This window comes from Delphinapterus leucas, chromosome 11 (genome assembly GCF_059928025.1).
Source record: "Delphinapterus leucas isolate spDelLeu-1000000601 "Yukka" chromosome 11, BTC_Dleu_Yukka2, whole genome shotgun sequence".
In the NCBI taxonomy this organism is placed as follows: domain Eukaryota; kingdom Metazoa; phylum Chordata; class Mammalia; order Artiodactyla; family Monodontidae; genus Delphinapterus; species Delphinapterus leucas.
The window spans coordinates 85,125,342-85,152,648 of NC_143139.1; the positions used below are offsets into that span (position 1 = coordinate 85,125,342).

Consider the following 27,307-nt stretch of genomic DNA (forward strand, 5'->3'; position numbering starts at 1 on the left):
CTTTTTTAATGGGGCATGTGGCTGTGTAAGCTACCGTGGTTTTGGGATTTACACTTGCAGACTTGTAAGGATTTAGGGATTAGGGATTGGAAGGTCTAATTAAGGCAGTACTTATTATTGGGAGTCTATGCCAAAGTACTGGAATGGAGATTATTTTGAAAATGGAAGAGGTAGGTTGTGAATCCTTTAAGAAGAGCCAAGGTTTTACGGTATGTAGGGCTCTCTGTATAATTTTGCTGTTCAAAAATAGAAATACAGGTTTGAAATCAGAAACTGAACAGGCAATTTTTTAGTCACCTGTGATAAAACAGCTTTTATTGGGAGAGTGTGGGCCATCCTATGAAAGACAATTATGTGCTTAAAAATATTAAGTAGTAATGGTGGCCTTGCCCATTTTAGGATAATCCATTTAATTCAGGAGGGGAGTGGTTCAGGGTTCTTTTCTACAGGATTCTGGAAAGAATTCTTTTGAGGCTTGTGCAGACGTTTGTTTCCTGTGTCTGTAAAAGCAAATTGAGTATTCAAAAATAAATATAGGTCCGATAGCAAGTGCCTTCCTGAAAGTGGGATTCAAGCAACGTGAAGGATGTTGTCATTGGAAAGTCACAGCGACATTCCTCCTTTATTTTCATAGGAAATAAAAGAGCCATGAATTCAGAGCACTGAGTTCTCAGCATGTAAGCCTTGGCTGCCATAGCTGAGGGTTTGATTTGTTCTAAAACAAGGGTAACCCTGACTGTAAGAGGAGGTGCAGTTAAGTAGAAAGGGCACTGGGTGAGGGGTCAGGAAACAGGGCTTCTGGTCCTGGTCTTCCACTCGCTTCTGGGGACCCTCTCACCTGTTACTAACGGATGTCAACGTTGGCAGTTTTTAAACAGTTGCTTCAGCCCCAGAGGGTCCAGAGCAGATAACTTAATGTCAAGGAGGGTTCCAGAACCCCACCCTCCTCAGAGTGGCTCTGTGCCTCTTTTATATTTTGGGGTTCTGAGTAAAATTTTGTTAGAAGAAAGCGTTTCAAGGCTAAAACCATCAACAGCTTTGCAGTTGACTGCTGAGACTATTCCTAAGACTGTTTCTCCCAACTCAGATTTTATTGTTAGCAGTTCTCAAAATTGATACGCATTTACAGTTAAATCTCAGTTGAAGTGAATAATTACTGTTAATCCAGTGTGAACAGGCTGACATCTCTCCACCCCTCCATCCTTCGCTCAAACATTTATTGACCAAACATTCATCTGACTACAGAGACAAATCTAAATAAGACTTAGTTCCTGCTTTCAGATAACTTGCAATTTAGCGAGTGGTGACAGACCCATAATTGTGAGCTGTAAAGCTTTGTAATAACGGCTCTGGGCCTCTAGAAAAAGAGGAGTAATTAGTTTAGAGGAGGTCAGGGAACTTCACAGAGGAAGAACATTTGAGCTGGACTGCAGTTGTTCATTCAGTTATTCAACGAGCATTTATTGAATGCCTTCCATGTGTGCCAGGACCCTACCAAGTGCTAAGGAAACAGCCGGGGACGAAACAGACAAGATCCCTGTCTCAATGGAGCTGACGTTTATTTCTTGGCATACAATCTATCAAGTGGCAAGGTTGGCGACACCTCTGGCTCCTTTCCATCATCACCCCACCCCTGCCCTGCAATATCAAAGTAAAGCAATGGTTTGTGTGTGTATATATATATTTCTTTTTTTCAGATTATAAACTTAATTCAGGCATATTATGGAGAATTTTGAAAAAATGAAACCCACTTCCAAAAATGTCACCCCTGATCCTACCGCCCAGGAAGGATCTCTGTTAACCTGTAGTGTGTTTTTCTGTGCGTCCATACAAATGCATGTATTTATGCATCTATACAAATATATGTATTCGTATAGATGCATAGAAATTATCATGCATATATTACAGTGTGTCTTGCTTTTGCTGCTTTGTACTGAATCATAGGCATTTTTCTCATGTCATCCAATTTTCTTTGAAAACACTGTAATATTCCATCATATGGATGTCATAATATTCCGTTGTATGGATATGTCATCATATGGATGTAATTTAGTCATTCTCTTTTGTTGAACATTTTTGAAAATGATTTTCCTTCTTAAAAAATTGCCACAGTACACCTTTCTGTACCTAAACTTTTGTCTGAGTTTCTTAATGTCTCTTTGAAATAAATTTTCAGAAGGGGAATGCACAGGTTATAAACTATCGAAGGCTCTTGATTGGTGTGGCCAGAGGGTTATCTAGATGGTTGTATCTACTTATGCTCCGACTGCAGTGTATGACAGTGTCGGTCGTACTGATGGCAGCCAGTTTGATTTGACTGCCGTCCAGATTCCTAACAGAACCTCCCTCAAACTCAGCATGGATGGTCTTGTTTAGTTTTTGGTCCATACCAGATAACAGGCTTCCAGAGAGCACCAAGTGAGTCCCCAGTGCCTGCCCTGTCACAGACTTGCAATAAAATGAAGGTTTGTTGAATACATGCTCTTGTGTCTGAACGAGTGAGCCACAAAGGGTAGGAGGGAAGTTTCACTTGACAACTGGGAAGAGAAGAGAACTCCCGTCCTTGTCCCAAAGCACCTTATCAATGGACTTTCAGGAAGAGGGAAACCCATCATTACACAAGTGCTTATCTGAAAGCCACCTCCACAATCTCCATGCGTGTCTGAAAGGCCTGTAGATCATCCACAGGGTTGAAATTCACTTAAAAGATATGTGTTGACTGCTGACTCCTTGGGCATCCTTTATCTTTGTTAAATCACTTAGTCATCTCAACAAGCTGGTGAAGGTAGCGCTCACTTTTAGATGGGACTCAGAGAAGTTCTGTAATTAACTTAAGGTAACACAGCACTATGGTCTAAATATTTGTGTCCTCTCTGAATTCGTATGTTGAAATCCTAACTCCCAGAGGTGATAGTATCAGGAGGAGGGAACTTGGGAGGTGCTTGGGTCATGAGGATGGAGCCCTCAGGAATGGGATTAGTGCCTTATAAAAGAGGCTCCAGTGGGCTCCCAGCCCCTTCCACCGGGTAAGGGCACAGAGAGAAGGTGCCAGCTATGAAGCAGGAAGATCATGCTGGCACCCTGATCTTGGATTTCCAGCCTCCAGAACCGCGCAAAATTGATTTTCTGTTGTTTATAAGCCCCCCAGTCTGCGGGATTTTGTTGCGGCCGCCCGAAGACACACAGCTGGTAAGTGGTAGAGCTGGGATTCCCAGGTCTGTTGGACTTCAGATGCTCTTAACTTCTGTGTGCAAACATGGGCTAGTGTCTGTGTGAAAAACTCCTTTCTGTGATTGAGGAGGAAAAATGGATAGCAGGGCGATCCCTGAGCTGGAAGGAAAATGGACAACTGCTCAATGGTTGATAAGACATAATAATAGCTCTAGGAGGCATTGTGCACTCAATGGTCCTCAACCAACGTGAAGAAGGAATTCAGATGAGAGGGTGTTTGTGTAGTGACCAGGACCTAGGTATTGTGGCACCGTGGAGCCATTCTTTACACGCCTTGCGCCATTCCCAGAAGGGTGACAGCAGTGCCCTGAGAAGGAAGCCTCTTCCTGGGAAGCTGTGCCTTGATACCCTCAGGGCTGGGGGAACAGGCTCCCCTAAACAGGAAGCAGGAGTAGAGGGGGTGGGGAGAGAAAACCAAAACCAAACCCAGCTCATGACTATGTCTTTCCTTTTGCAAAAGTAAAAGAGACACACACACACATACCAGATGGGGGTTTCCTGTGTGCTGTCTGCATTGCCTCTGCCTTCAAAGGGGAGGCCTGGATATATTTAATCATTCTCTTTTTTTGGGTATTTTAAAACAGAGATTTTCCCTTTAAAAAAAAAGCCACAATAAACATTTTTATACATTCATCTTTGTATTATTTCTTTGAAACAAGAATGGAAAGTAACTTATTCTTGATATTAGAGTGGGACTGGGTATAAGCCACTCTGGTGGCAGCAGCAAGGGGTGTTTTAGGGCAAACTGTAGCCACCCCCATAATTTCCACCAGCCTGCACTGGATCACCCCAAAATACACACTAAGGAAAAATGCAATGTCTGCTATGCAGATGTAATGCCTGGCACCTCTCTTCCTCGAGACAGTCTCCCCAAAGCCTTTTCATCTCTGAACTCTGGAGTCGTCACCGTCCCCCTTCCCATATTCTTTTTACACACACCCTGACTCTCCATCAGCCTAGCACTGTGGTAGAAGTGGATGATGGGGAAGTGAGATGAGTCTAAAATAGCTGGCTATTAGGTTTCCTGTTTAATAGGATGTGGTCAATTAACTTCGGTTATATGTGTGTCTAGTTGAGGCCCTCCTGCAACAGTGGGTGTACAGAGGGCCTCGGAGCGTCCTGCCTGGGCTGAAAGCAATTTAAGAAGCACAGGGGCCCAGTAGCCACCTTGAGAAAAGCCACTGTGATTTAGCTCTCTGGGAAATGAAGGCGATGTTCCCTGTAGCTGTCAGCAGTAGCCCGCAATTTCAAGAGCTCCAGGAGGTGGCTGGAATCATCTAGTCTCTGGTCGTTTTGGGGCTGTTGACATGGTTCGGTTCCTAACGCACAGTGGGAGAGGCCGTGAACTGGACCCTCTGTTTCAGGAGGTTATTGGAGGGAGGTCTTTTTCAAACTGTAAATGACCACATGGAGGGGGGAGGGTGAGTGCCTGGGGGTGAAGAATGTTCAAGGGCCAGTTTCAGAAAAGTTACCTGTCTTTATGGCATTTCCAAACTTGCCTCGGATATCTGAGGAAGTCTTAGGGGATTGGTCAGGAGTCTTTTTTTTTTTTTTTTAATTTTTATTGAAATATAGTTGATTTACAGTGTTGTGTTAGTTTCAGGTGTACAGCAAAGTGATTCAGTTATACATATGTATATATATACATATTCTTTATATATATGATGTATATATATTCCTTTTAGCATTCTTTTCCATTATAGGTTATTACAAGATATTGACTAGAGTTCCCTGTGCTATACAGTAGGTCCTTGTTGTTCATCTATTTTATATTTAGTAACGTGTATATTTTAATCCCAAACTCCTAATTTATCCCCCCCGCCCTTTCCCCTTTGGTAACTGTAAATTTGTTTTCTATGTCTGTGAGTCTATTTCTGTTTTGTAAATAAGTTCATTTATATCGTTTTTTTAGATTCCACATAAGCAATATCATACGATATTTGTCTTTCTTTGTCTGACTTACTTCACTTAGTATGATCTTCTCTAGGTCCATCCATGTTGCTGCAGATTTTTTTTATGCCTGAGTAATACTCCATTGTGTATATATATATATATATATGGGCCAGGAGTCTTTTAGATGCAAATCTTCATTCTCCTAACCCCAGTCAAATTGGTTCAACAAAGCCAAAAAGAGACTTTGTTTTGGCTCAGGGAACTGAGCGTCAGTAGGGCAGGATTCAGGGACTCTAGGATCTGGTCTTTTATGCCTTATCTCTGCTTGTGGTGGCAGGATAGCTGTCTGCACTTCCAGCCTCCATCCCACCCTCTCAGCAATCCCAGTACAAAGAAAGGGTACTTCTCTTTCCCACTAGTTTCCACAGAAGTCCTGGAATAGAAACTCCATGAGGGCAAGGATTTTTTTAAAAAATAAATTTATTTATTTGTTTATTTATTTTTGGCTGCGTTGGGTCTTCGTTGCTGCACGCGGGCTTTCTCTAGTTGCGGCGAGCAGGGGCTACTCTTCCTTGAGGTGCGCTGGCTTCTCATTGCGGTGGCTTCTCTTGTTGTGGAGCACGGGCTCTAGGTGCACGGGCTTCAGTAGTTCTGGCACACGGGCTCAGTAATTGTGGCTCACGGGCTCTAGAGCGCAGGCTCAGTAGTTGTGGCACACGAGCCTAGTTGCTCCATGGCATGTGGATGTTCCCGGACTAGGACTCGATCCCATGTCCCCTGCATTGGCAGGCAGGTTCTTAACCACTGCGCCACCACGGAAGTCCAGGGATTTTTATATTTTGTTTACTGTCACATCCCCAGCTCCTAGAACAATGCTCGGCTTAATATGTGTTCAATGAATAAATCTCTTTGGTGTTGCTGGGGTCAGATGTCTAGTCCCAGAGTTGGGCTGGGAGTGGGGGAGGATGGATCCCAAAGCAAACTGGGGGTGCTGATTCCCAAGATGGGACATTGGATGCTAGACAGAAATCACGCAGCGTTTGAGTTGAGCTGTACCAATGCTATCAGGCCCATATGAGAGCACTGGGGGAGCCACCTAGCAAAACCAAGATGACTACTGAGTGAAAGCCTAATAACCGGGCCAGCAGGAATTCTAGCCAGATCCTGGAATCTTCTAACTTCATCATGCCCTGATGGAAGAGATCTTGCAACCGAAATAAGAGGCTTGGAATTGGCCGTTGAAACCTTCTTGAAGGTTTCCATGGCCACTGGGGACTCCGCCCTTTCTGGCCTTCACCTCACCCCAGAGGGTGGACGCAGCACATCTAACACCCAGGGTCGTTCGGCTTCTGTGCAGCTGTGACAACAGTAAAATGACTGAGTTTCCACTTTCCCTGCAAAGGGCAGACCGACACAGGCTCTTCTTCATGTTCCCATCCACTGTCAGACTTGGGAGCTGGGTCATGGGGAGCCTTGAATTTAGATCCAGAGGTTGGTCTTTAACGTTGCACAGCGGTTTTCTGATCAGCGGGGCTCATCGTAGCGCTTGAGCTGAAAATGGAAACAGTGGGAAAATGAAAAGGCCTCTGACCGCAGACTTCCTGCTGGCCGCCTTCCTCCTCCACTCGGGACGCTCCTCGGGTTGTAATTACCGACACGCCGTTTTTAGGTGGCGCGGCGATCTAAGGTGAATTGGGGCTTTGCACAACTTGCCTTGGTTTAAAGCTGGAGCTTAAATGATCATGCAGCTCTGTGTGTGTGTGTGTGTGTATATGTGTGTGTGTGTGTGTGTGTGTGTGTGTGTGTGTCCCCTCTACTCCTCACCGCCTTCTCTGCTCTGCTGGGGCTTCGGTGCTTTTCCTGCCCCATGAGTCTCAATTTGCTGGGTTGCTTCCAGGCCATGGTTCTGCCGCTAGTCATTCCTGCTTGACCTTTAGATTTTTTCTCTTTAGGGAAAATATGATCCTTAGTCTGTATTCTCCAACAGACGGATTTGAATCACAGGCCGTCTTCCCGCCTCATTTCACACCCATGGAAGAAAAGTGTTTTAAAGTCCATGTACATTTAAAAAATTTTTTTATTTTATAGGGGAGTATCGTTGATGAACAATGTTGTGTTAGTTTCAGGTGTACAGCAAAGTGATTCCGTTGTACATATACACGTATCTGTTCTTTTTCAATTTTTTTTCCCATTTAGGTCATTACAGAATACTGAACAGAGTTACAGAAATGAATATTAATGAGAGGACCACTCTGTGACTAATGGCTATTCAGATGGGCATACCCGCTTTTGCAAATGATGACTTCAGCTTTTTGGGTGTCTGGATTTTGGCCTGTTGGGGACGCAGTGTGGCTGGAGTGTGCGGTTGGTTAGCCAGAGCCTGATCCTGGGCCCCGCAGCCATGCGTGCCGGGGAGTTGGAGAGAGCCAGGCCGAGATCGTGGGCTGCATGTTCTGCTTCATTCCTCTGGATGGTGAGAGTGTCCAGAGGGTGTGTTCCCGGAACTTTCTAGTCAGGCTTCACTGTGGTGTGTATTTAATGACCACACATGAAAGGGCTGACTGCCAGGGCTGCTCCCCGGGACAAACCGAATCATGGAGTTTCAGAGCTGGAAAGAGCCCCCGAGCAAATCTGAGGGAGGAGACCTTCCACAGGACTAGGGAGACCCCAGCTCGGGGCTCCGATTCCACTCCCGGATTTCTGATGGAGGAGCATGTTTAGAAGCCCCAGAGGACTTGCCAGCCTTCTACTTTTGTTACACAAATTAATAATGGTCCAATTTAGCAATCTGGTAGAGCTAGGTTTTTAAAAAGAGTTAGACCCAGATGGAGTTAAGACTAAACATAAGCTGACCATATTTCCGGTCTGAGCTGTTTTCAAGTCTCACCTTGTTTTTGGTGAATCCACTGATGGATGTGTTAGATTGGGTAAACGGAGGACCCAGCCTTGGGTGATTTTCATTTCTCTTTGCCTAAAAAGAGTCTTCTCCCTATCCCATGACTTTGTCAAAAATTCTTGCTTGTAATGACCCATTGTCCCCAACAGTTAACTAGGCTCGTAATAGTGGCACCTCTTCTTGAGTGCCTTCTACATGCAACGCCAGGTACTTTAGACGCAGTCTTGTTTTACACAACTTTGGAGAGGTCCTCACTGCCCTTATTTTACAGATGAGGAAGTTGGGCTTGGAGAGGTAGGGACATTCTTTTCAAGGTCACCTGTGGAACTTACATTGCTGGTTCCTTTTGCGGTTAAGAAACCTGTTAAAAATGCACATGGAACAGTAAATCTCTTTTTGTTAAAAACATAAGTAAATCTTCCTGGGTGGAAGGTAGGGTTATAGGTCATTTTATTGTTTCTGCCTCCTTGTATGTATTCTTTGCATACTGGTAAACGTTTAAAAAAGATGTATTATCTGACAACTAAACTTTTGACGTGGATGATTTTTTTCCTTTTTGTTAGGTTAGCTAGGGAGGGGCCAGGACTTCTAGGAATCAGGCTGTGCATGTGGGAATAGTGCTTGAGGGAAGGAGGAGAGAGAGGCTTGTTCTGTCCCAAGAGGCAGGTCCAGGTAAAGGCACCCGGGAGACTGAGCATTTGCTCCACCAACTAGAGCATCCTCAGAGTGGAGCAGTGTGTGTGTGTGTGTGTGTGTGTGTGTGTGTGTGTGTGTGTGTGTGTGTATGTATGTATACACCTGAGCCTCCTTCTTTTTCACTGTTGTATTAGTCTGCTTGGGCTTCCATAATAAAATACCACAGACTAGGTGGCTTCAACAACAGAAGTTTTCTCACCGTTCTAGAGGCTGGAAGCCCAAGATCAAGGTGTCGGCAGGTTTGGTTTCCTCTGAGGCCTTTCTCCTTGGCATGTAGATGGCCGTCTTCTCCCTGTATTCTCACATGTCTTTCCTTTTGTGCACATGCATCCCTGGAGTCTCTTTTTTGTGTGCAAATTTCCTCTTCTTATAAGGACACCAGTCAGACTGGATTAGTACCCACCCTAATGGCCTTTTTAAAACTTCAGTTACCTCTTGAAAGGCCCAGTTTCCTAATACAGTCACATCCTGAGGTCCTAGTGGTTAAGACTTCAACATGTGTCTTTTGGAGAGATGCGGTTCAACCCTCAACAACGATTACTGGCATACTGTGGCAGCGATCTGTGCCTCCAGCATTTCAAGGGAGCCGAGGGCCATTGGGCTTCCCATATAATCTGTCGTGGGAGTGTGAGGACGAAATTGAGTCTTAGACCAAATTCTGCCTCATGTACGTTTCCAGAAAGCAGCCACATAAACATTCATTTACAGCTTGTCCTTGGAATGTGGTGAAGTCCAGTTGTCTGTACTTTTAGGCTCTCTGAATACATCTTGCATGGAAGTTTCCCTCATGGCAGATGAGAAAGTTCTGGGGCAGCATTCAGCTCACTTTTTTTTTTTTTTTTGCGGTACGCGGGCCTCCCACTCTTGTGGCCTCTCCCGTTGCGGAGCACAGGCTCCGGATGTGCAGGCTCAGCGGCCGTGGCTCACGGACCCAGCCGCTCCGTGGCCTGTGGGATCTTCCCGGACCGGGGCACGAACCCGTGTCCCCTGCATCGGCAGGTGGACTCTCAACCACTGCGCCACCAGGGAAGCCCTCAGCTCACTTTTTAATTGAATCAGGCAAGAGCATCCTCTGCAAACATCTGCTCACAGAGCAGGTGATGCTCTGGGCCAGAGTGTACTCTGAAATATGTGGGTTTTGGCCTACAGTTTGTTGAGGAAAAGTAGATAAGTCTAGCCAGACCACACATCTTGTACACCCCTCACTTCATGGATGTGGAATTATTTCTAACATTCACTAAGCTACATTTCCTACCTTCTGGTGGCTATGGGGAATAAAGATGGCAGACGTGCTGTTAGACAGTGGGAAGTGGGATTCTGATGGTCATCTGTCAAATACTGACCATCCCCAGCAGTGCATGTTTCCTGTTTAGGGGCCTTAGATGTTACCTGACTGCACCTAGATTAAAATAGACGTACCCGATGTCACACAGCTGGTGCCAAAGTGTTTTAAAGTAAATTGCAGACAATATAAGGGTTTGTCAGAAAACTTTACCATATCAAACATGGTGTCTTGAGCCTGCCCTGTTCCCAGATCAAGACAGAAGCACAGTGATTTATTTCCTTCCTTGAAAATTTCAACAAAATCAAGAGGGAGATTGGATTTGATGCTGCATTTTTATTAAGTCTTGAAACTGTTTTTGCTGAACATTGGTTAGGGGAATTGGAGTAGAGATGGGCATTCTCTCAGCCTTTGAAAGGAGAGGATAGATTCAATGCAAGAACTGACATTTCCAAAAATAAGTGCTTTAGGGATTTCCCTGGTGGTGCAGTGGTTAAGAATCCGCCTGCCAGTGCAGGGGACACAGCTTCGAGCCCTGGTCTGGGAAGATCCCACATGTCGCGGAGCAACTAAGCCCATGAGCTGCAACTACTGAGCCTGTGCTCTAGAGCCTGTGAGCCACAACTACTGAGTCCGCGAGCCACAACTACTGAGCCCGCGTGCCTAGAGCCCAGGCTCTGCAGAAAGAGAAGCCACCGCAATGAGAAGCCCGTGCACTGCAGCGAAGAGTAGCCCCCGCTCACCGCAGCTAGAGAAAGCCCGTGCGCAGCAACGAAGACCCAACACAGCCCCCCCCAAAATAAATAAATAAAAGTTTAAAAAATGCTTTAGTGTGTGTGATGAGTCTGAAGAGACAACAGATCTCAGGAGTGCCTATTTTTGAACTGTTTCCAAAATCTGGAGCAAGATTTGAGAAATAATAAAATATTGACCATCGTTCAAAGAGAAACATACAGGGTGATCTTTGGCAAAGCTTGTCATTTTGCTTACATTTCACTTGTTTCTCTAACTTGTGAGCCCCTGCTGTGGACCAGGTCCTTTGCTGCATGTCAGGTGAAGTCTCTGACTTTTTTTTTTTGTTTGTTTTTGTGGTACGCGGGCCTCTCACTGTTGTGGCCTCTCCTGTTGCGGAGCACAGGCTCCAGACGTGCAGGCTCAGCGGCCATGGCTCACGGGCCCAGCCGCTGCGCGGCATGTGGGATCCTCCCAGACGGGGGCACGAACCCGTGTCCCCTGCATCGGCAGGTGGACTCTCAACCACTGGGCCACCAGGGAAGCACTCTGACTTTTTTTGATTTCTGTCTTCTCATGGAGCTGAGGGGAGACAGTATACTGAATCATTTATCCAACAGGCATTTCTGAGAGACTGTTGTATTTACGCATGGTTCCAAGCTTTCAAGTATTCGCTCATTGCGTACATAGCAAATGCACATCCTGTTAGATTTTCTCCAGATATGTCCTCTCGTGACCATCAGAGAGAATCCGGGCATTGCCAGCCCTATCCACCATACCCACTTCATTTGATCCAGACTTTTCTGAGAGTGACCTGGGGTAGGACGGACAGGAGAATTTAGCAAGAGCATCTAAGTAAAATCTGCATAATGAAGACTCGCCCCTTATCCCCAAGATCTATTCTTTACACAATAGTCTGAAAGAGAGTTTTAAAAACAAAAATCCAGAGCTTCCTGTTGTACTTAGGATGAAATTCTGACCACCACTTACTAGGGGTCTACAGGCTATTCAAGACCCAGCCCTTGCCCACCTTTTTGACTGTTTCCTACTACCCGCAGCCTCACTGGCTGTGCTTCAGTTCCATGGATCTTCTTCCTGTCTCAGAAACTGCCTCAGGGCCTTTGTGCTTGCTATTCCCTCTACCGAAATGCTGTTCTTCCTGAAGACTGCCTGATTCCATGAATCAGTCTCCGCTTACATGTTACGCCCCTTGGAGACACCTTACCTGACCATCTGTTACAAAGAATTCCCCCTTATTACATCACTCCCTTTTATTTCCTTCAAAGCATGTATCACTCTCTGAAATTTGTTTCTTTCTTCTTTTTCCTTATTCTTACCTTTTCCCCCCCAATCAGCATAGAGGCTGCCTGAGGGCAGAGCCCTTTGTCTTTTCATCCCTCCGTGGGTATCCCTGGCATATACTTAACTGCCGCCTCCGAAGTAAGAACTCAGTAAATATTATCGTTGACTCAATGAATAAATCCCTGTTAATGCCCTTTGGAAGCTGTGAATAAAGAATGGAATTCCTGTTTAAAATTATACTTTTGGCTGTTGAAATGGTGCTTCTGGAACAAGACCCAGCTTGGAGATACCACCATGGGGTATGACGTCAGTTGCGCTAATTAAGGTTTTATTAACAAGCACCCAGGATGTAGCTGAGGAAAATTTTGAGTTGAAATCCTGTGCTGCACTTACCCATATTTCTCTTTCCTGCTTTCAGCCAAGTTAGATTTTCTTGACCAGAAAAAAAAGATCAGAAAGTGAAATAAGACGGTAATCTAAAAGGTGTGTTACAGCTCAGTGGTTTGCTGGCAACACGTACAAGCTATTCACATGCATGGGGGTAGTTTCTGATCTGTGTGTACTTGGGAACTGGTGTCTATTGACGTCTCAGTATCTTTACTGCTTTCTCATCACATGATGGATGTAGAAGAGAACATTTTTACCTGGAACCAGGTAGGCCTTGGGACATTTAATTGGCTCTTTAATAGACACAGGTATTTTCAGAGGGCCCCAGGCATTCCCTTAACAGCTATTGAATACCATCTATTAGATGTGAGGTGCTGGGTATACGTTGGTGAATAATACAGACATGCCGGCTTGTAATCTGGTGGCTTTGGACCTGTCCTGTGTGAGAGAGGTGGAAATAATATATGCAAATATGTCAAATACTTCCTAAATGGTAAAGGCGTTTTTTTACTTACGTGGGAGTTGTGGCAGGAAAGCAGACATCAGGCTGGCAATGGAGGGACCATTTGAAGGCCTGAGGGTGTGAGCAGCCAGCCGCTTCCCTCCCCGCTGTCCTTTTCCCTTCCCCGACTCTGGTTCAGACTCAACACTGGCAGTGACTCACCCTGGCAGTGACTCACCCTGGGAGGAAGGGAGGGACAAGAGGGACTTGTACATGAGAAGATGGGTTTAAGGTCTGTGGAGGGCAGTCCCTTCTGAAGCATTTCATCTGTTGGTGTGATGCTCCCTGGGGTCTGACATGCGCAGAGATGAGCTTTTTGTTGTTTATGACCCAGCCGCTGTATGAGGATCTGGGGCTAGAGGCCGGTGGATAGAATTGGGCTCATTTCCCCCAATCTCCCACAGGAGTCCCTCTGAAGGCATGCCCTGGAGACGAAAGATAGAGCCTGCACCACCAACCAGAGCCCCAGAACTTGGTAGCCTGCTGGCTGGCCCCTCTGGCTGCGGCCTCACTGGTATCTCTGAGCCCTCACTGCCTTGGAGCCATCGCTTCACATGTTAAATGTGCCTTATCAAGGCTCTTATTTGAATGGTTCGGCGATAACATCTCCAAAGTGAAAAGTAGGGTCTACACTTCTGAGGATGTGATAAGTGAGTTCGAGGCAATTTCCCAGGGGAAGGATTTTGTCTCAGAGCATGAAAAAAAAATATATTTTTAGCATCTTTATTGGAGTATAATTGCTTTACAACGGTGTGTTAGTTTCTGCTGTATAACAAAGTGAATCAGCTATACATAAACATATATCCCCATGTCTCCTCCCTCCCAACCTCCCTAGCCCACCCCTCTAGGTGGTCACGAAGCGCCCAATCCATTCTCAGTCAGAATACTTCTCTTAAAGTTACCTTCTCAAACGCCTCCACTCCTGACCCTCTTGCTAGCAGCAGACTCCCACGGCGAGCTCCAACCGCGGAGCAATCTTGTAGGCAAGCGTAGGCTTCTGCAAATTGCCATGAATTCTGAATAATAACCCTGGGGTGGGGTGGGGTGGGATGGGGGCTAGCTGACTGACTTGGAGGCATCTAGAGGTCATTTTTTAAAAACATGTAAACGATGCAGTTGCTTTTCTGGGTGGAGAGATTTTTTTAAAAAATTGATTGTAAAAAAAAATAACATAAAATTTACCATTTTAAACATTTTTAGGTGTGCAGTTCAGTAATGTCAAGTATATTCACATCATTGTGCAACCCATGTCGAGAACTCTTCGCAACTTGCAAAACTGTATCCGTTAAACAATTCCCCATGGCGCCTACTCTCAACCCCTGGCAACCACCCTTTCACTTTCTGTCTCTTGGAATTTGACTACCTAGGTGTCTCATAAAGTAGTATCTGTCTTGTGACTTGACTTATTTCACTTAACATAACGTCCTGAACGTTCATCCATGTTGGGGTGTGTGTCGGAATTTCCTTCCTTTTTAAAGGCTGAATAATATTCCACTGTGTGTGCGCACCGCGTTTTCTTTATCCGTTCATCTGTCAGTGGATGTGTGGGTGCTTCTGCCTCTTGGCTGTTGTGAACAGTGGTTAAACGTGGGTATGCAAATATCTCTTTGAGAGCCTACTTTCACTTCTTTCGGTTTTTCTATCCAGAAGTGGGATGGCTGGGTCATATAGGAATTCTGTTTGTAATTTTTTGAGGGACCACTGTACTGTTTTCTGTAGCAGCTGCACCATTCTATATTCTTACAAACAGCGCACAAGCGTTTCTATTTCTCTGCATCCACGCTGACGCTTGTTATTTTCTGTTTTGATAGCAGCCATCCTTGTGGATGTGAGGTGGTATCTCATTATAGTTAAACAGTGCAGTTTTATTACTTTATATACTTTATGTTGTAATCAATATATACATTGGTACTAATCCAAACTAATAGCAACTGTTGATTAAGTCTTCCAAATATTGTATCTCGCATGACTTGACCTTTACTACCACTCTATGAGGAAGGTTCCGTTTTTTCTTTTTTTTGCGGTACGCGGGCCTCTCACTGCTGTGGCCTCTCCCGTTGCGGAGCACAGGCTCCAGACGCGCAGGCTCAGCGGCCATGGCTCACGGGCCCAGCTGCTCCGCGCATGTGGGATCCTCCCGGCCCGGGGCACGAACCCGTGTCCCCTGCGTCGGCAGGCGGACTCTCAACCACTGCGCCACCAGGGAAGCCCTTTTTTTTTTAAAAAAATAGTAAGTTTATTTATTTATTTATTTTTGGCTGCATTGGATCTTTGTTGCCCTGCTTGGGCTTTCTCTAGTGGCGGCGAGCGGGGGCTACTCTTCATTGCAGTGCGCAGGCTTCTCATTGTGGTGGCTTCTCTTGTTGCAGAGAACAGGCTCTAGGCACGTGGGCTTCAGTAGTTGTGGCACATGGGCTTAGTTGCTCTGTAGCATGTGGGATCTTCCCGGACCAGGCCTCGAACCCATGTCCCCTGCATTGGCAGGAGGATTCTTAACCACTGCACCATCAGGGAAATCCCTGAGGAAGGTTCCATTTTACCCCATTTTACAGATGAGGAAATTGAGGCTCGGAGACTTTGAGTAACTTACCCAAGATCATACAACTAGTAAAAGCTTACATCTGGATTTGAACCTGGCTGTCTGGCTTCCAGAGAATTCTCTGCCTCCTTTTTCCTAACTAGCTAAGCTGTTTAAAATTCACATCCTGAGCTGACCCATATCACAAAAGGTATAATAGATAATGAGATCCTTCCTCGAGAATAGAGATCCTTCATGAGCTCCGGAGTTGAAGATTCCAGAATAAGGCCCATGCGTCAGTGGTTATGGAAGTGTGTAAAGCCCAAAGCCAGGACTCCACAAATAGTGGCCAAGTCTCTTAAGCCCTTGGCTTGTAAAAGACTCGGTGCTGTTTTGGCCTGAATTCCCCTAAGCCTTGAGTAAATAATAGAAAAAGTGAGGAAAGAGACATAATTTTGAATATTTTTTCATGACACTATTCAACTCCTGAATTTGGTTTCTATTCTGTGTGTGCATACTGTTAGGGGGAGGGGGATGTTGAGTTAATGAGCTGTTATTGCATTAGAGGGTTTATTCTTAGAGCCCCTGGATTTTCTAGAAAGCCATGGAAGCATTGGAATGCCTGCCAACTTAAAAATAAATGTCAAGTACAGTCTTCCCTTGATATTCTCGGGGGATTGGTTCCAGGATCTCCCGCAGATACCAGAATCCTCGGATGCTCAAGTCCCTTGAATAAAATGGCGTAGTATTTGCGTATAACCTATGCACATCCTCCTGTACACTTTAAATCGACCCTAGATTACTTATACCCAATACAATGTAAATCGTGTGTAAATAGTTGTAAATACAATGTGAATGCTGTATGAATAGTTGCCAGTGCATGGCAAATTCAAGTTTTGCTTTTTGGAACTTTCTGGACATTTTTTTTTAAAGTGGAAGCGAGTTTATTCCATAGGCAGAAAGCGGTCCCTCTCAGAAGGTGAGAGACTAGGAAATTAAAAAAAAAATTTTTTTTGTTCCGTGTTTGGTTGAATCCGTGGGTGTGGAACCTGCAGATACAGAGGGCCGACCGTACTTGGTTTATTTTTTGTTAATCTTTATCTTCTTTAATTGTGTTTTTGGATCAGGACTAATATTAGTCAGTTTTCCTTTAGGATGTTATTGAAGTGACTGCTGGCCACAATTCCCCATATCATTTCTCATGTTTGTGTTGGATTATTGTATTAACAAACGCTTCAAATTACATTAGGAAAAATACATTTCGTTATTTCAAGCCAGGGGAGCAATTCCACACTCACATCTGCTAATCCTATCAGTAAATAATGGCACAGGGCCAATGAAATTTGCAGGCCTACTCCTCACTCTTTGAGATGTTTTGTTTACAGTTGTCTTATTTTGGCACCATAAAATCAAGTCTCCATTAAGAACTCAACTCACAGACTCATCCCCTAAAACTTTCTTTTGTTTTTTTTTTTAAACAAGACAGAAAAACCCATGATGTGTCGTTTCCTATCACAAAATCCTACACAGAGTTTGAAGGATGAGTTTTATGGTGTGTTCTGAAGATCACTGAACTGGGGGGTCTGAAAGAATTTGCCGTCTAGAAACAGTCTTTCCACTGGAGCTGGGGAAGGCAGGCCTGCTCATCCCCGTCCTGGGCTCAGACCTATCTTTATACTTACGCTGTGGATAATTCAGCCACCGTCTAACTGTGTGACACTTGGAACCCTTATCCATGACTTATAAAGGAGACTGTCTGCCCTCATGGGACCTCTGCAAAGATTTAACAAGCTGAGGTGCATCAGAGACCTGGTATAATATGACTGTCATATGCCTTAAAGGACAGTTACTGTCATTAACAGTTGTTACGGGCTGAACCGAGACAGGATCTTTAAAGAGGTGATTGAGTTAAAATGAGGTCATATGGGTGGGCCCTAATCCCGTCGGACTAGTGTCTTTGTAAGAGGAAATTTGGACACACAAAGAGACAGCAGAGGCCCGTGCTCATAGAGGAAAGACCATGTAAGGAAACAGGGAGAAGGTGGCCGTCTGCAAGCTGAAGAGAGAGGCCTCAGAAGAAATCAACACTTCCCTGACACCTTGATCTTAGACTTCTAGCCTCCAGAACAGTGAGACAATAAATGTCTGTTGTTTAAGCCCCCCAGTCGGTGGTATTTTTTGTGGCAGTCCTAGCAAGCTCATACATGAGTTCATTCCTCTGATGTTGTCACAACTTCTTGAGTACCTTGTGAATGAAAAAGAAGTTCACATACTATTTTTTCTACAAATAGTTACCTTGGAGTTTTCTTCTTTAGTTGTTTCCTGGGTTTTTCTAAGAGGGGCCGAAGTCTGTTGGCCTCCACTAACCTTTCCTCCTGTATGTTGATTTCTGTCTTCTTTGTCCCCCACTTTCTGAGGCCCTGGATCAGTGATAGGGGTAAGATGGCATGGAGGGGAGGAGGGCCGGGTGACAGCAAGCGTGCTGAAGCCAGCTGCTCCTTGACAAGCCGTTTACTTTGTCCGTGGCCACTCTGCCCTGCATGAGCTGCTGGTGGGCATTTCCTGGGTCATTCTTCCTGTCCCCTACTTCGTTCCATCCTATAGCTCCAGGGATGTTGGACATCACGTTTCACCTTAATAACGTCTCCATCTTTGTGGGTGGAGGGGTGCCCTCTCTCCCTCCTGGTCTGTGCGTGGGTAAGATGGAAGATGTAAAACGTTTTCCTAAGCATATGTGTCCATTTTTATTTAAAAGGCTTTACTGCCAACCATTACAGGGAGACAAGCAGATAGAATGAAGAGTGACTAGATTTTAGGGGAACCTTCAACTGCCAGGGTGAGCTTCACTTCAGCCCAGTAAAAAGCCAGAAGAACAAAGGGATGTGCCCGTGGAGAATAGGGATAGTGTTAGTGTCTCATGACCACAGTAAGCTACTGCAGAGTTCACAGGAGGGCCAGGCCTTCAAAGATGCTTTTGTTGGAAACTTCCCTAAGAGACCCTTTTCATTGAAGATTTCAGTAAGTTTCACTTCTGGGTTATCTGACTTGTCGGGAAGGGGTCTTCTTGGTTATTTGTGCAAGTCTTAATGATTTCCGAGAGCCCATTCAAGCGGATGTGGGGAGGATTCAGTTCAAAGGGCTGAATGCTTGAGTTAGCTATTGATTTTTTTTTTCCGTTTCGCGGGCCTCTCACTGTTGTGGCCTCTCCCGCTGCGGAGCACAGGCTCCGGACGCGCAGGCTCAGCGGCCATGGCTCACGGGCCCAGCCGCTCCGCGGCATGTGGGATCTTCCCGGACCGGAGCACGAACCCGCGTCCCCTGCATCGGCAGGCGGACTCTCAACCACTTCGCCACCAGGGAAGCCCCAGCTATTGATTTTAATAGTCTTTTGCAGCTGATAAAATGGTGAAAATTTTCTTTGAGAAAACTTCTAATAGTTTTTAGGTGGCTGGAGGAAGGGGTTATTTTTGTTACCATTCTTTACCAGCAGTAAGAAGAAAGAGGTGATTCAGTTTTGAATTTCTTCTCATTGTGTCTTTATCTTTTTAACCCCTTTTCAACATGGCCGCCACTCTATTGCTCCACAACCTTCAATGGCTCACTATTGCCGGTCCTCCTCCTTTTTTTCCCCCCAGGATTAGTTTAATTTAGGTCTCTCTGTCTGGTCCATGGTTCTTGTTTTTCAATTCACCTGGATGCCAAAGGATAGAGCAAGCGCTTAGCAAATGCTTATTGGTGAATCTTTTCTGTGGGGAGGGAAGGAGTGCTAGGTTTTTTATCCCTTTCTTAGAGGCTGTTAGAGAAGCAGACAGTTTTTTTTTCTCATCCATTTTTTCATTGAAGTGCAGTTGATTTACAATGTGTGTTAGTTTCAGGTATACAGCAAAGTGATTCAGTTATATATATGTTTTCAGATTACTTTTCATTATAGATTATTGTAAGATATTGAATATAATTCCTTGTGTTATATAGGAAGTCCTTCTTGCTTATCTACTTTACGTGTAGTAGTTTGTATCTGTTAACCCCAAACTCCTAACTTATGCTTCCCCCTCTCCCTTTCACCTTTGGTAACCGTAAGTTTGTTTCCTGTGGAGAAGCACGCAGTTCTGATGTATTCCTCTGCACCGGGGCTTTCTGTAGAGGCCACTGGGGTGGGGATGAGGGTGAGGGGCGGGGGTGGGTATCTTTGAGCCTCAATCAGAGCTGGGGTGAGGCCTGTAACCAGTCATTGGAGCCTCAACAGTTGAGGTAGAGACGCCTGTAGCCTCCTTCTGGTTCCTCATCTGAATGGGGTGGGAAGGGAGAAACTGGGGGAACCCCGTGTCCAAGTGGCTGGACTGTTCTTCGACCCCGCACCGCCCCAAAGCCTGGAACAGCAATTGCTTGTTGGGTCATTAACTTTATGCAGCTCTGGGGCCAGACTCTGCCTTCTTTCACCTTGGCTTCAGCAAGAAAACGTCAAGAGGGAGGGAAGACTTGGAGACAGTGTGCCCTGACAAATGGATACAGATCCATGCTGCTGGGTCATGACAGCTTTGGGGGTATAATGTAGTCATTATTGTGTAAATCAAATATACACTTAAGTCTGGACAGCAGGTAGCTCAATACTGGAGAATTCAGACCAAAAAAAAAAAAAAAGAGAAAAGACAGGAAGAGGAATCATCAAAAATAAGCGTGGGGGCTTCCCTGGTGGCGCAGTGGTTGGGAGTCCGCCTGCCGATGCAGGGGACACGGGTTCGTGCCCCGGTCCGGGAAGATCCCACATGCCGCGGAGCGGCTGGGCCCGTGAGCCATGGCCGCTGAGCCTGCGCGTCCAGAGCCTGTGCTCCGCAATGGGAGAGGCCTCGACAGTGAGAGGCCCGCGAACCGGAAAAAAAAAAACAAAAAAAAAACGTGGGGTCTCCAGGGCCTCAGTCTGCCTCCTGCCATGGTCTAGGACCTCAGCGCCCCCTCCTCTCATTCTGCCCCCTCTTTTCTCTTGTTACCATTTTCTGGGCATCCTCCCTGGCCACGAGGCTGCCACTGTAGGGTCTAGGGCATTCTCTGAGCCCCCTGTGCCTGGTACAGGCAGCCTGGGGCCCAGCAGGGAAAAACTCCATCAGTATTTTTTTTTTTTTTTTTTTTTCGGTTCGCGGGCCTCTCACTGCCGTGGCCTCTCCCGTTGTGGAGCACAGGCTCCGGACGCGCAGGCTCAGCGGCCATGGCTCACGGGCCCAGCCGCTCCGCGGCATGTGAGATCTTCCCGGACCGGGGCACGAACCCGTGTCCCCTGCATCGGCAGGCGGACTCTCAACCACTGCGCCACCAGGGAAGCCCCATCAGTATTTTTTGATAGAGCTAAGTAAGGTTCATATGGCTTTGCAGGATTTGACTGTGAACTTTTAATCCAACACCCCAGGTGACCCTTAAGCTCTTACTGTGTTTCCCTGTAGCTATCTTCTGAGATACATTTGCCCAGCCCCGGCCTATTAATAGTTTGCTTTTTCCGCTTTGGTTTATTCGATTAGAAGCTCTGTTCTTGACCTCCCCCCTCCTTGGGAGAAGTTCTTGCTTTGTCTTCATAAAACATTGCTGTTGGGCCTTTTCCTGGTTTATTACTTTGCATTAATACCTGGCAGTTTACATGTGAGCTCTCCTTTTATTTCCTTAACGTATATTATTGCCTCCCTTTAGGAGGGCCTGGTGCTTGCTAAGGGTTTAGTGGCCTCTTTTTTTTTACATTGGGAGGTAAGGGTTTGGATTTATCAGTCCTAGCTTGGTGATAAGCGGCACAGAGAATTTTAAATGTTTGTTTTAAGCCACATGACTAGCGGGGGCAAAATGAACCAAGGATCCAGAAATGGATGAGAGAGGGAGAAGGTGAATGAACTTCTGATGTCTTCTGCCCTTTGGTGTCTTACTCATACAAGACTGATTTGTGTTTGGCGTGGCGTTTCTCTGTGAAGGGATAGAAAGGATGACATGAGCTAAGAGAGGGGCATTCAACAGGAAAGGGGCAGAGGAATAAAATGCCATGATTATGATGCTGGATTTACTGAAGTTGCAGGTGTACTTTTCGCCACAAAACCTACTTTGGTAGAAGAATTACAGATCCCTTGCATTGTGGGTTTTCAGGTGGATGACACAGCTGCCAGTCATTTTTCACCCTAGGTTGGTGTGGGACTCACTCATCCACAGGCTTTTCGTGTCAATGCGTGTGATTCTCCGCAGTAAGGAAGGAGAGGAATTGAACTATTGCAGCAGGCTGGCTAGTCTGGGACATTAGGGAATAAAATGAGGGGAGGTTCCTCAGGTTCTGGTCTCTGTAGGGTCCCGGGCGGGAAGGTAGGTTTGATCAAGGGGGTTGAATAGAGCCTTTTGATTCCATCCCTAGCACAGGACCGGCATTCATTGTAGACAAGGGCCTGTTGGTAAGGACGCTTCATTCCTCTTGGAGTCCTTGAGGATTGCAAGCAAGGGCTCTGGGCTTCTCAGTCTTAGAGAGAGAGGGGCAGAAAAGTGGAGCAGCTTTTCAGAGCATTCTGGAATAAGAGATGAGACCAGGGTCTGGGTATGGAGTAGAAAGATGCTCGAGATAGGACCCCTCCCACTTGCATTCATAGCCGGACCCCGAGTCCATCTGTCTTTTGCAGGTTTCTGCCCTTGACTGTACAGCCCGCACCTAGGAGTTACCAGGGGAGGACAGGTGTTAGAGTGCCTCCTGGGTGTATACATAGTGGGACCCTGGCATCCAGGAAGTAACAAGAGGGCAAACACCAGGTCCCTGGAGGCAAACACCCTAATTTTGCTGGGTAATCCTGTGGAGGCACCGAATGGAAGGTGCTGGGCTCAGAGTACCTTTCTCTCTCTTGGGGAATGTGGTCTAGCGTTTGATGGTCGAATCCTCAGTTCAAATCCTTGCCCGACCACAACTAGATCCTTGGCCTTGAGCAAGTCATTGAAGCTTGCAGATACTCAGCTGACCTGCAGAATGGGCTCAGGTTGGGATGGGGAGCACCCTCCTGGGCATTTGTGAGGATTAAATCAGCTCATGCAGGAAAAGCGCTCAGCCCCAGCGCCGGCCGTAACGTCAGCCAGGAGGGAGTGAACTTGTAGTTATAGTTTGCACCTGTCGAGCTCCTTCAGGTGCCCCCAGATGCAGGAGGAAGGAGCCCTCCTCCCCCTCAGAACACAGGGGGAGTCTTTTGTTTTTGGCCGTGCGGGGTCTTAGTTCCCTGGACCAGGGATTGAACCCACGTCCCCTGCAGTGGAAGCACGGAGCATGGAGTCTTAACCACTGCACCACCAGGGAAGTCCTCAGGGCGAGTCTCAAGTGCCTTCCACCAAACCCTGGTGTCAGTCACTGGGGAATGTATTAATGCCGGTTTGGGTAAGGCACAGCTGTGAGCAAACACGTGACCTTCCCCTCTTCCCCTGACAGCACCTCCAGGACCTCAGCTGCTCTTTCCTGTTCCTTCTACACGCGTGGTTTTTACAACAGACTGGATTGGCCAGATAATTCAGTTAATGGAGATACACTTGTACCTGTTGGTTGCTATGCAGCCAAACAGACAAAGACATGAGCCCCCAAACAGAGCTCATGTCTTCTCACCAGATTGCTAGTCATTTAATTGGATGGAGATCATTTGATTCATGAGTGATAATTTCCATCTGCCCTGCAATCAGTCTTTGAACTTTTTAGCCACCACCCACTGCGTGTGTGAGACAATTAACATGCGAGCTCTCTGGAAGGCAGTGGCGGGTGCTAAATTGGGCAGCTGACAGACGTTGTGCAATTCAAACCATCACATGCACCGATGAGGTGGAGAAGGGAGAGACCAAGGGGAATCTTCGGGAAAGAGTTTGAAGGGAGTACAGCAACGCAAATGAAAAAATCTTCTGTTGGACTCCAGAAACTCCTGAGGACCAGAGCCCAGGAGAGCAGAACTCTGAGGCAGATCCTTATATTGAATCGGGAAGATAAGGATCTTATCAGCGCTTCTCAAACTGGATTCAGGAGGTCTGGGGCAGGGCTGAGGAGTATTTCTAACAAGCTCCCCGGTGATCCTCCTGCTGCTGGTCTGAGGACCACCCTTGGTGTGGCCAGGTCTTAGATGATAGATTAGGCATTACCTACAGATCTGTATCATGTGATTAAAGGTGTTAGTTACAAGGGAGAAGGAACTGTGGGCGCACGGGACTAATATAAACGCCTTGCCAAACGTTCCCCGCGGTGGTGTAGTGGCATCGCATGGCCTGTGTTCAAACCCCACCTCTGTCTCTTCTTAGGTGTGCGACTTTGGTCGCAGTCTGTTTGGGCCACTCTCACAAAACACCACAGACTGGGTAGCTTATACAGAGCAAATTTATTTCTCATAGTTTTGGAGGCTGGAAGTCTGAGATCAGGGCACCAGCACGGTCAGATGAGGGCCCTCATCTGATGGAAGGGGCTGGGGATCTTTCCTCACCTGATGTCCTCACCTGATGGAAGGGGCTGGGGATCTTTCTGGAGCCCCTTTTATGAGGGTGCTAATTCTCTTCCTGAGAGTTCCACCGTATGATTTAGGCACCTCTAAAGGCCCCACCTCCTAATACCATTATCTTTGGGAGTTAGGATTTCAACCTGTGAATTTTGGAGGGAAACAAACATTCACACCATAAAACTTGGGCAGTCATTAACCTTCTCAGTCTCATTGCCTACCTGCAAATTGGGGATGGTAATTAGTACCCACCTTTATTTATTTATTAAATTAAAAAAATGAAAGTATATATATTATTTTCAGATTCTTTTCCATTATAGGTTATTACAAGATATTGACTGTAGTCCCCGGTGCTATACAATAGGTCCTTGTTGTTTTATCTATTTTATATATAGTAGTGTGTATCTGTTAATCCTAAACTCCTAATTTATCCCCCTCCCACTTTCCCCTTTGGTAACCATACATCTGTTTTCTATGTCTGTGAATCTATTTCTGTTTTGTAAATAAGTTCACTTGTTTTTTTTTAGATTCCACATATAAGTGATATCAAATGATATTTATCTGACACTTCACTTAGCGTGATCATCTCTAGGTCCATGCATGTTGCCGCAAATGGCATTATTTCATTCTTCGTTATGGCTGAGTAACCCATCTTTAAAAGTGTGTGTGTGCGGGGGCTTCCCTGGTGGCGCAGTGGTTGAGAATCTGCCTGCCAATGCAGGGGACACGGGTTCGAGCCCTGGTCTGGGAGGATCCCACATGCCGCAGAGCAACTAGGCCCGTGAGCCACAAACTACTGAGCCTGCGCGTCTGGAGCCTATGCCCTGCAACGAGAGGCCGTGATAGTGAGAGGCCCGCGCACCGCGATGAAGAGTGGCCCCCGCTTGCCACAACTAGAGAAAGCCCTCGCACAGAAACTAAGACCCAACACAGCAAAAATAAATAAATTAATTAATAATAAAAAAAAAGTGTGTGTGCGTTTAGGAATAAAAGAGCAAATCTGTGTAAATGCTTACAGCAGCTCCTGGCCCATACAAAGCAGCCAACAGAGTTCTTTCCATTTTTCATCTGGGAGCACCTCTACTTAATTGGACTTGACCAGTGAGACTTTCGGCCTGTGGCCCTCTGTCCCCAGCACGTATTTCAGAACTGGGAAGCTGGCCTCCTCTCACCTGGTTCATGGCAGGGCTACCTTGATCCCTTCTGGGGATTCTGGCCACCATCAGCACATGGGACCCATTAGGACCTCTAACCCCTTTCTCTGTTTCAGGAACTGATGGGAAAAGCCAAAAAGAAGGGCTGTGACTGAATGGATGAGGATTTATGGGAAGAAAAAGAAAATCCTTGTAAGGAGAGAGAAAAAATATCACTGGGCAGATTCATGAATTAAAAGTGGTAAAATGCTTTTGGGCTCAACCTAGTGTTTTTGAGCTCAGAAAGCCCCTCAGTTGCTTTGCTCTAGGGCAGAGACTTGGTCATAGTAACTTGGTGTTTAACTCTAGGAATTGCAGGTCTGTTTCTGGGGCCAGGTGCCCCAGCAGTCCCGGCTTCTACTTACACCCTTGGGGGTGTTGGCTGAATATTAAAGTTGGTTCAGGAAAGTTCCCTTCAGATACAGGAAATAAAAAAGCAACAAGATGGGGCCTCTGAGGTTCTTAAAAATGAGCCCACTTCCCGTCCCACCGTAAGTGCTGGGTGTCCTGGAGCAAATTACTCTTGAGCTCTGAGCCTCAGTTTCCTAATCTGTAAGATAGAGGCTCTCAGGCTTCCTCGCAGCGTGGCTTGTGCTGGGGTGAAGGAGGCGGTGCACGCGTGTTGGGTGCTCTCCGTAAACGTCAGCTGTGTCTTTCTGGCTCTTTTGAGTACCTTCGACTGAGCGCGCCGTCGTCAGGAAATGGTTCCGGCCCTCTGGCTCTCTTCCCTGGGGATACCCCATACACTCAGGGCAGCATCCTCGCAATCAGGTCTCGCTGCCGGAGAGTGAGCGGCTGGGAAGGAACCTCTCCAACGGGCCTGCGCTCGCACTGCATGCAGTTTTGCAGCTGTGGAAAGAGCCTCACGTGTGCATCTCATTTCCCACGACTGCCCCTGGCTGGAGGAGCCCCGCCCCACCCGACGCCATCTGACTGTGCTAACGTAATTAGCGGCAGGTTTCCGCAGCACTTAAAGACGGTCAGGGCCCGCGCGCTGCGTTCATTCTTGCCGAGTGCCACGCTGGAGGTGGGATGCGGCCGCTGTGTGCCCGGAGCCCCTGCTGGGGCCCCGTGTGTGCTTCATGCTGTTTGGATCGCACGGAGCAGCTTGAGGACTCTCGGTAGGGTTTGGTTTCTTTCTCTTTGGAGTCAGTAGCACCTCTGGGTCGGGAGGAGGCCTGAGTCACTGACAAAGAGGGTCAAATCCTAGAATTGGGGGCCTTTTGAAATGTTCTGGTCTAGTGCTTCCTAAAAACCAGTTCAGGGATGAAGTGCATTAGAATATCTTGAGGAGCTTATTTATTAGAGAAGCTGATTCCAGGGCCCGGCGGGGGTGGGGGGCTTTGTGGGGAGGGCACCACCTAATCTGTATTTTTATTTACTTTTTTTATAAATTTATTTATTTATTTTTGGCTGCGTTGGGTCTTTGTTGCTGTGCGCGGGCGTTCTCTAGTTGCGGCGAGCGAGGGCTACTCTTCATTGCGGTGCACGGGCTTCTCACTGCGGTGGCTTCTCTTGTTGCGGAGCGCAGGCTCTCAGCTCGCGGGCTTCAGTAGTTGTAGCACGCGGGCTCAGTAGCTGTGGCTCGTGGGCCCTAGAGAGCAGGCTCAGTAGTTGTGGTGCACGGGCTTGGTTGCTCTGCGGCATGTGGGATCTTCCCAGACCAGGGCTCGAACCCGTGTCCCCTGCACTGGCAGGCGGATTCTTAACCACTGCGCCACCAGGGAAGCCCCTAATCTGTATTTTTCAAAACAACTTCCAGGTGATTCTCATACGCAGCGAGGTTTGGAGGAGCCCTGCTCTAGGTCAGCTTTTTTTGGTGGTGGGGCTGAATGCTGAGGTGCAGGTCTGATTCTGTCACTCCCAGCTTCACAGGGCAGGCAGTGGCAGACCTAGAACCCAGTCCTTGGAACCCAGAGGTTCTTTTTTGGCTTCCAGACCCCTAGGAGACAGACAGGCCTCTCATTTGTGCATACAAACCTCTACTCCATGCCAGAAATTCAGCCCAGCAGAAAAGCACTCTCATCTAGCCAGTGGTTCTCAGCTGGGGGCTCTTTTGCTCTCCCAGGGGACATTGGATACAGCTGTAGATATTTTTGGTCATCATCACTTGGGGAGGAAGGGGAGTTATTACTGGCATCTAGTGGGTAGAAACCAGGGATGCTGCTAAACATCCTACACTGCACAGGACAGAACCCCACAGCAAAGAATTATTC

At 46.7% G+C, this 27,307-nt stretch overlaps 1 protein-coding gene across 10 annotated transcripts in view; it reads left to right on the plus strand.

The window, feature by feature from the left end:
- CHST11 (carbohydrate sulfotransferase 11) overlaps positions 1-27,307 on the plus strand; it is a 284,429-nt gene that overhangs the window by 16,659 nt on the left and 240,463 nt on the right. The window contains exon 1 of one of the 10 annotated variants that reach the window (XM_022599891.3): positions 20,591-26,212. The exons of 8 other annotated variants lie outside the window; for them this stretch is intronic. In XM_022599891.3, the coding sequence (XP_022455599.1) occupies positions 25,927-26,212 (286 nt within the window). In that variant the 5' untranslated portion in view covers positions 20,591-25,926. Of the gene's footprint in view, positions 1-20,590; positions 26,213-27,307 lie in introns of those variants that run through there. One more of the 10 variants, XM_022599893.3, reaches the window with a different exon arrangement.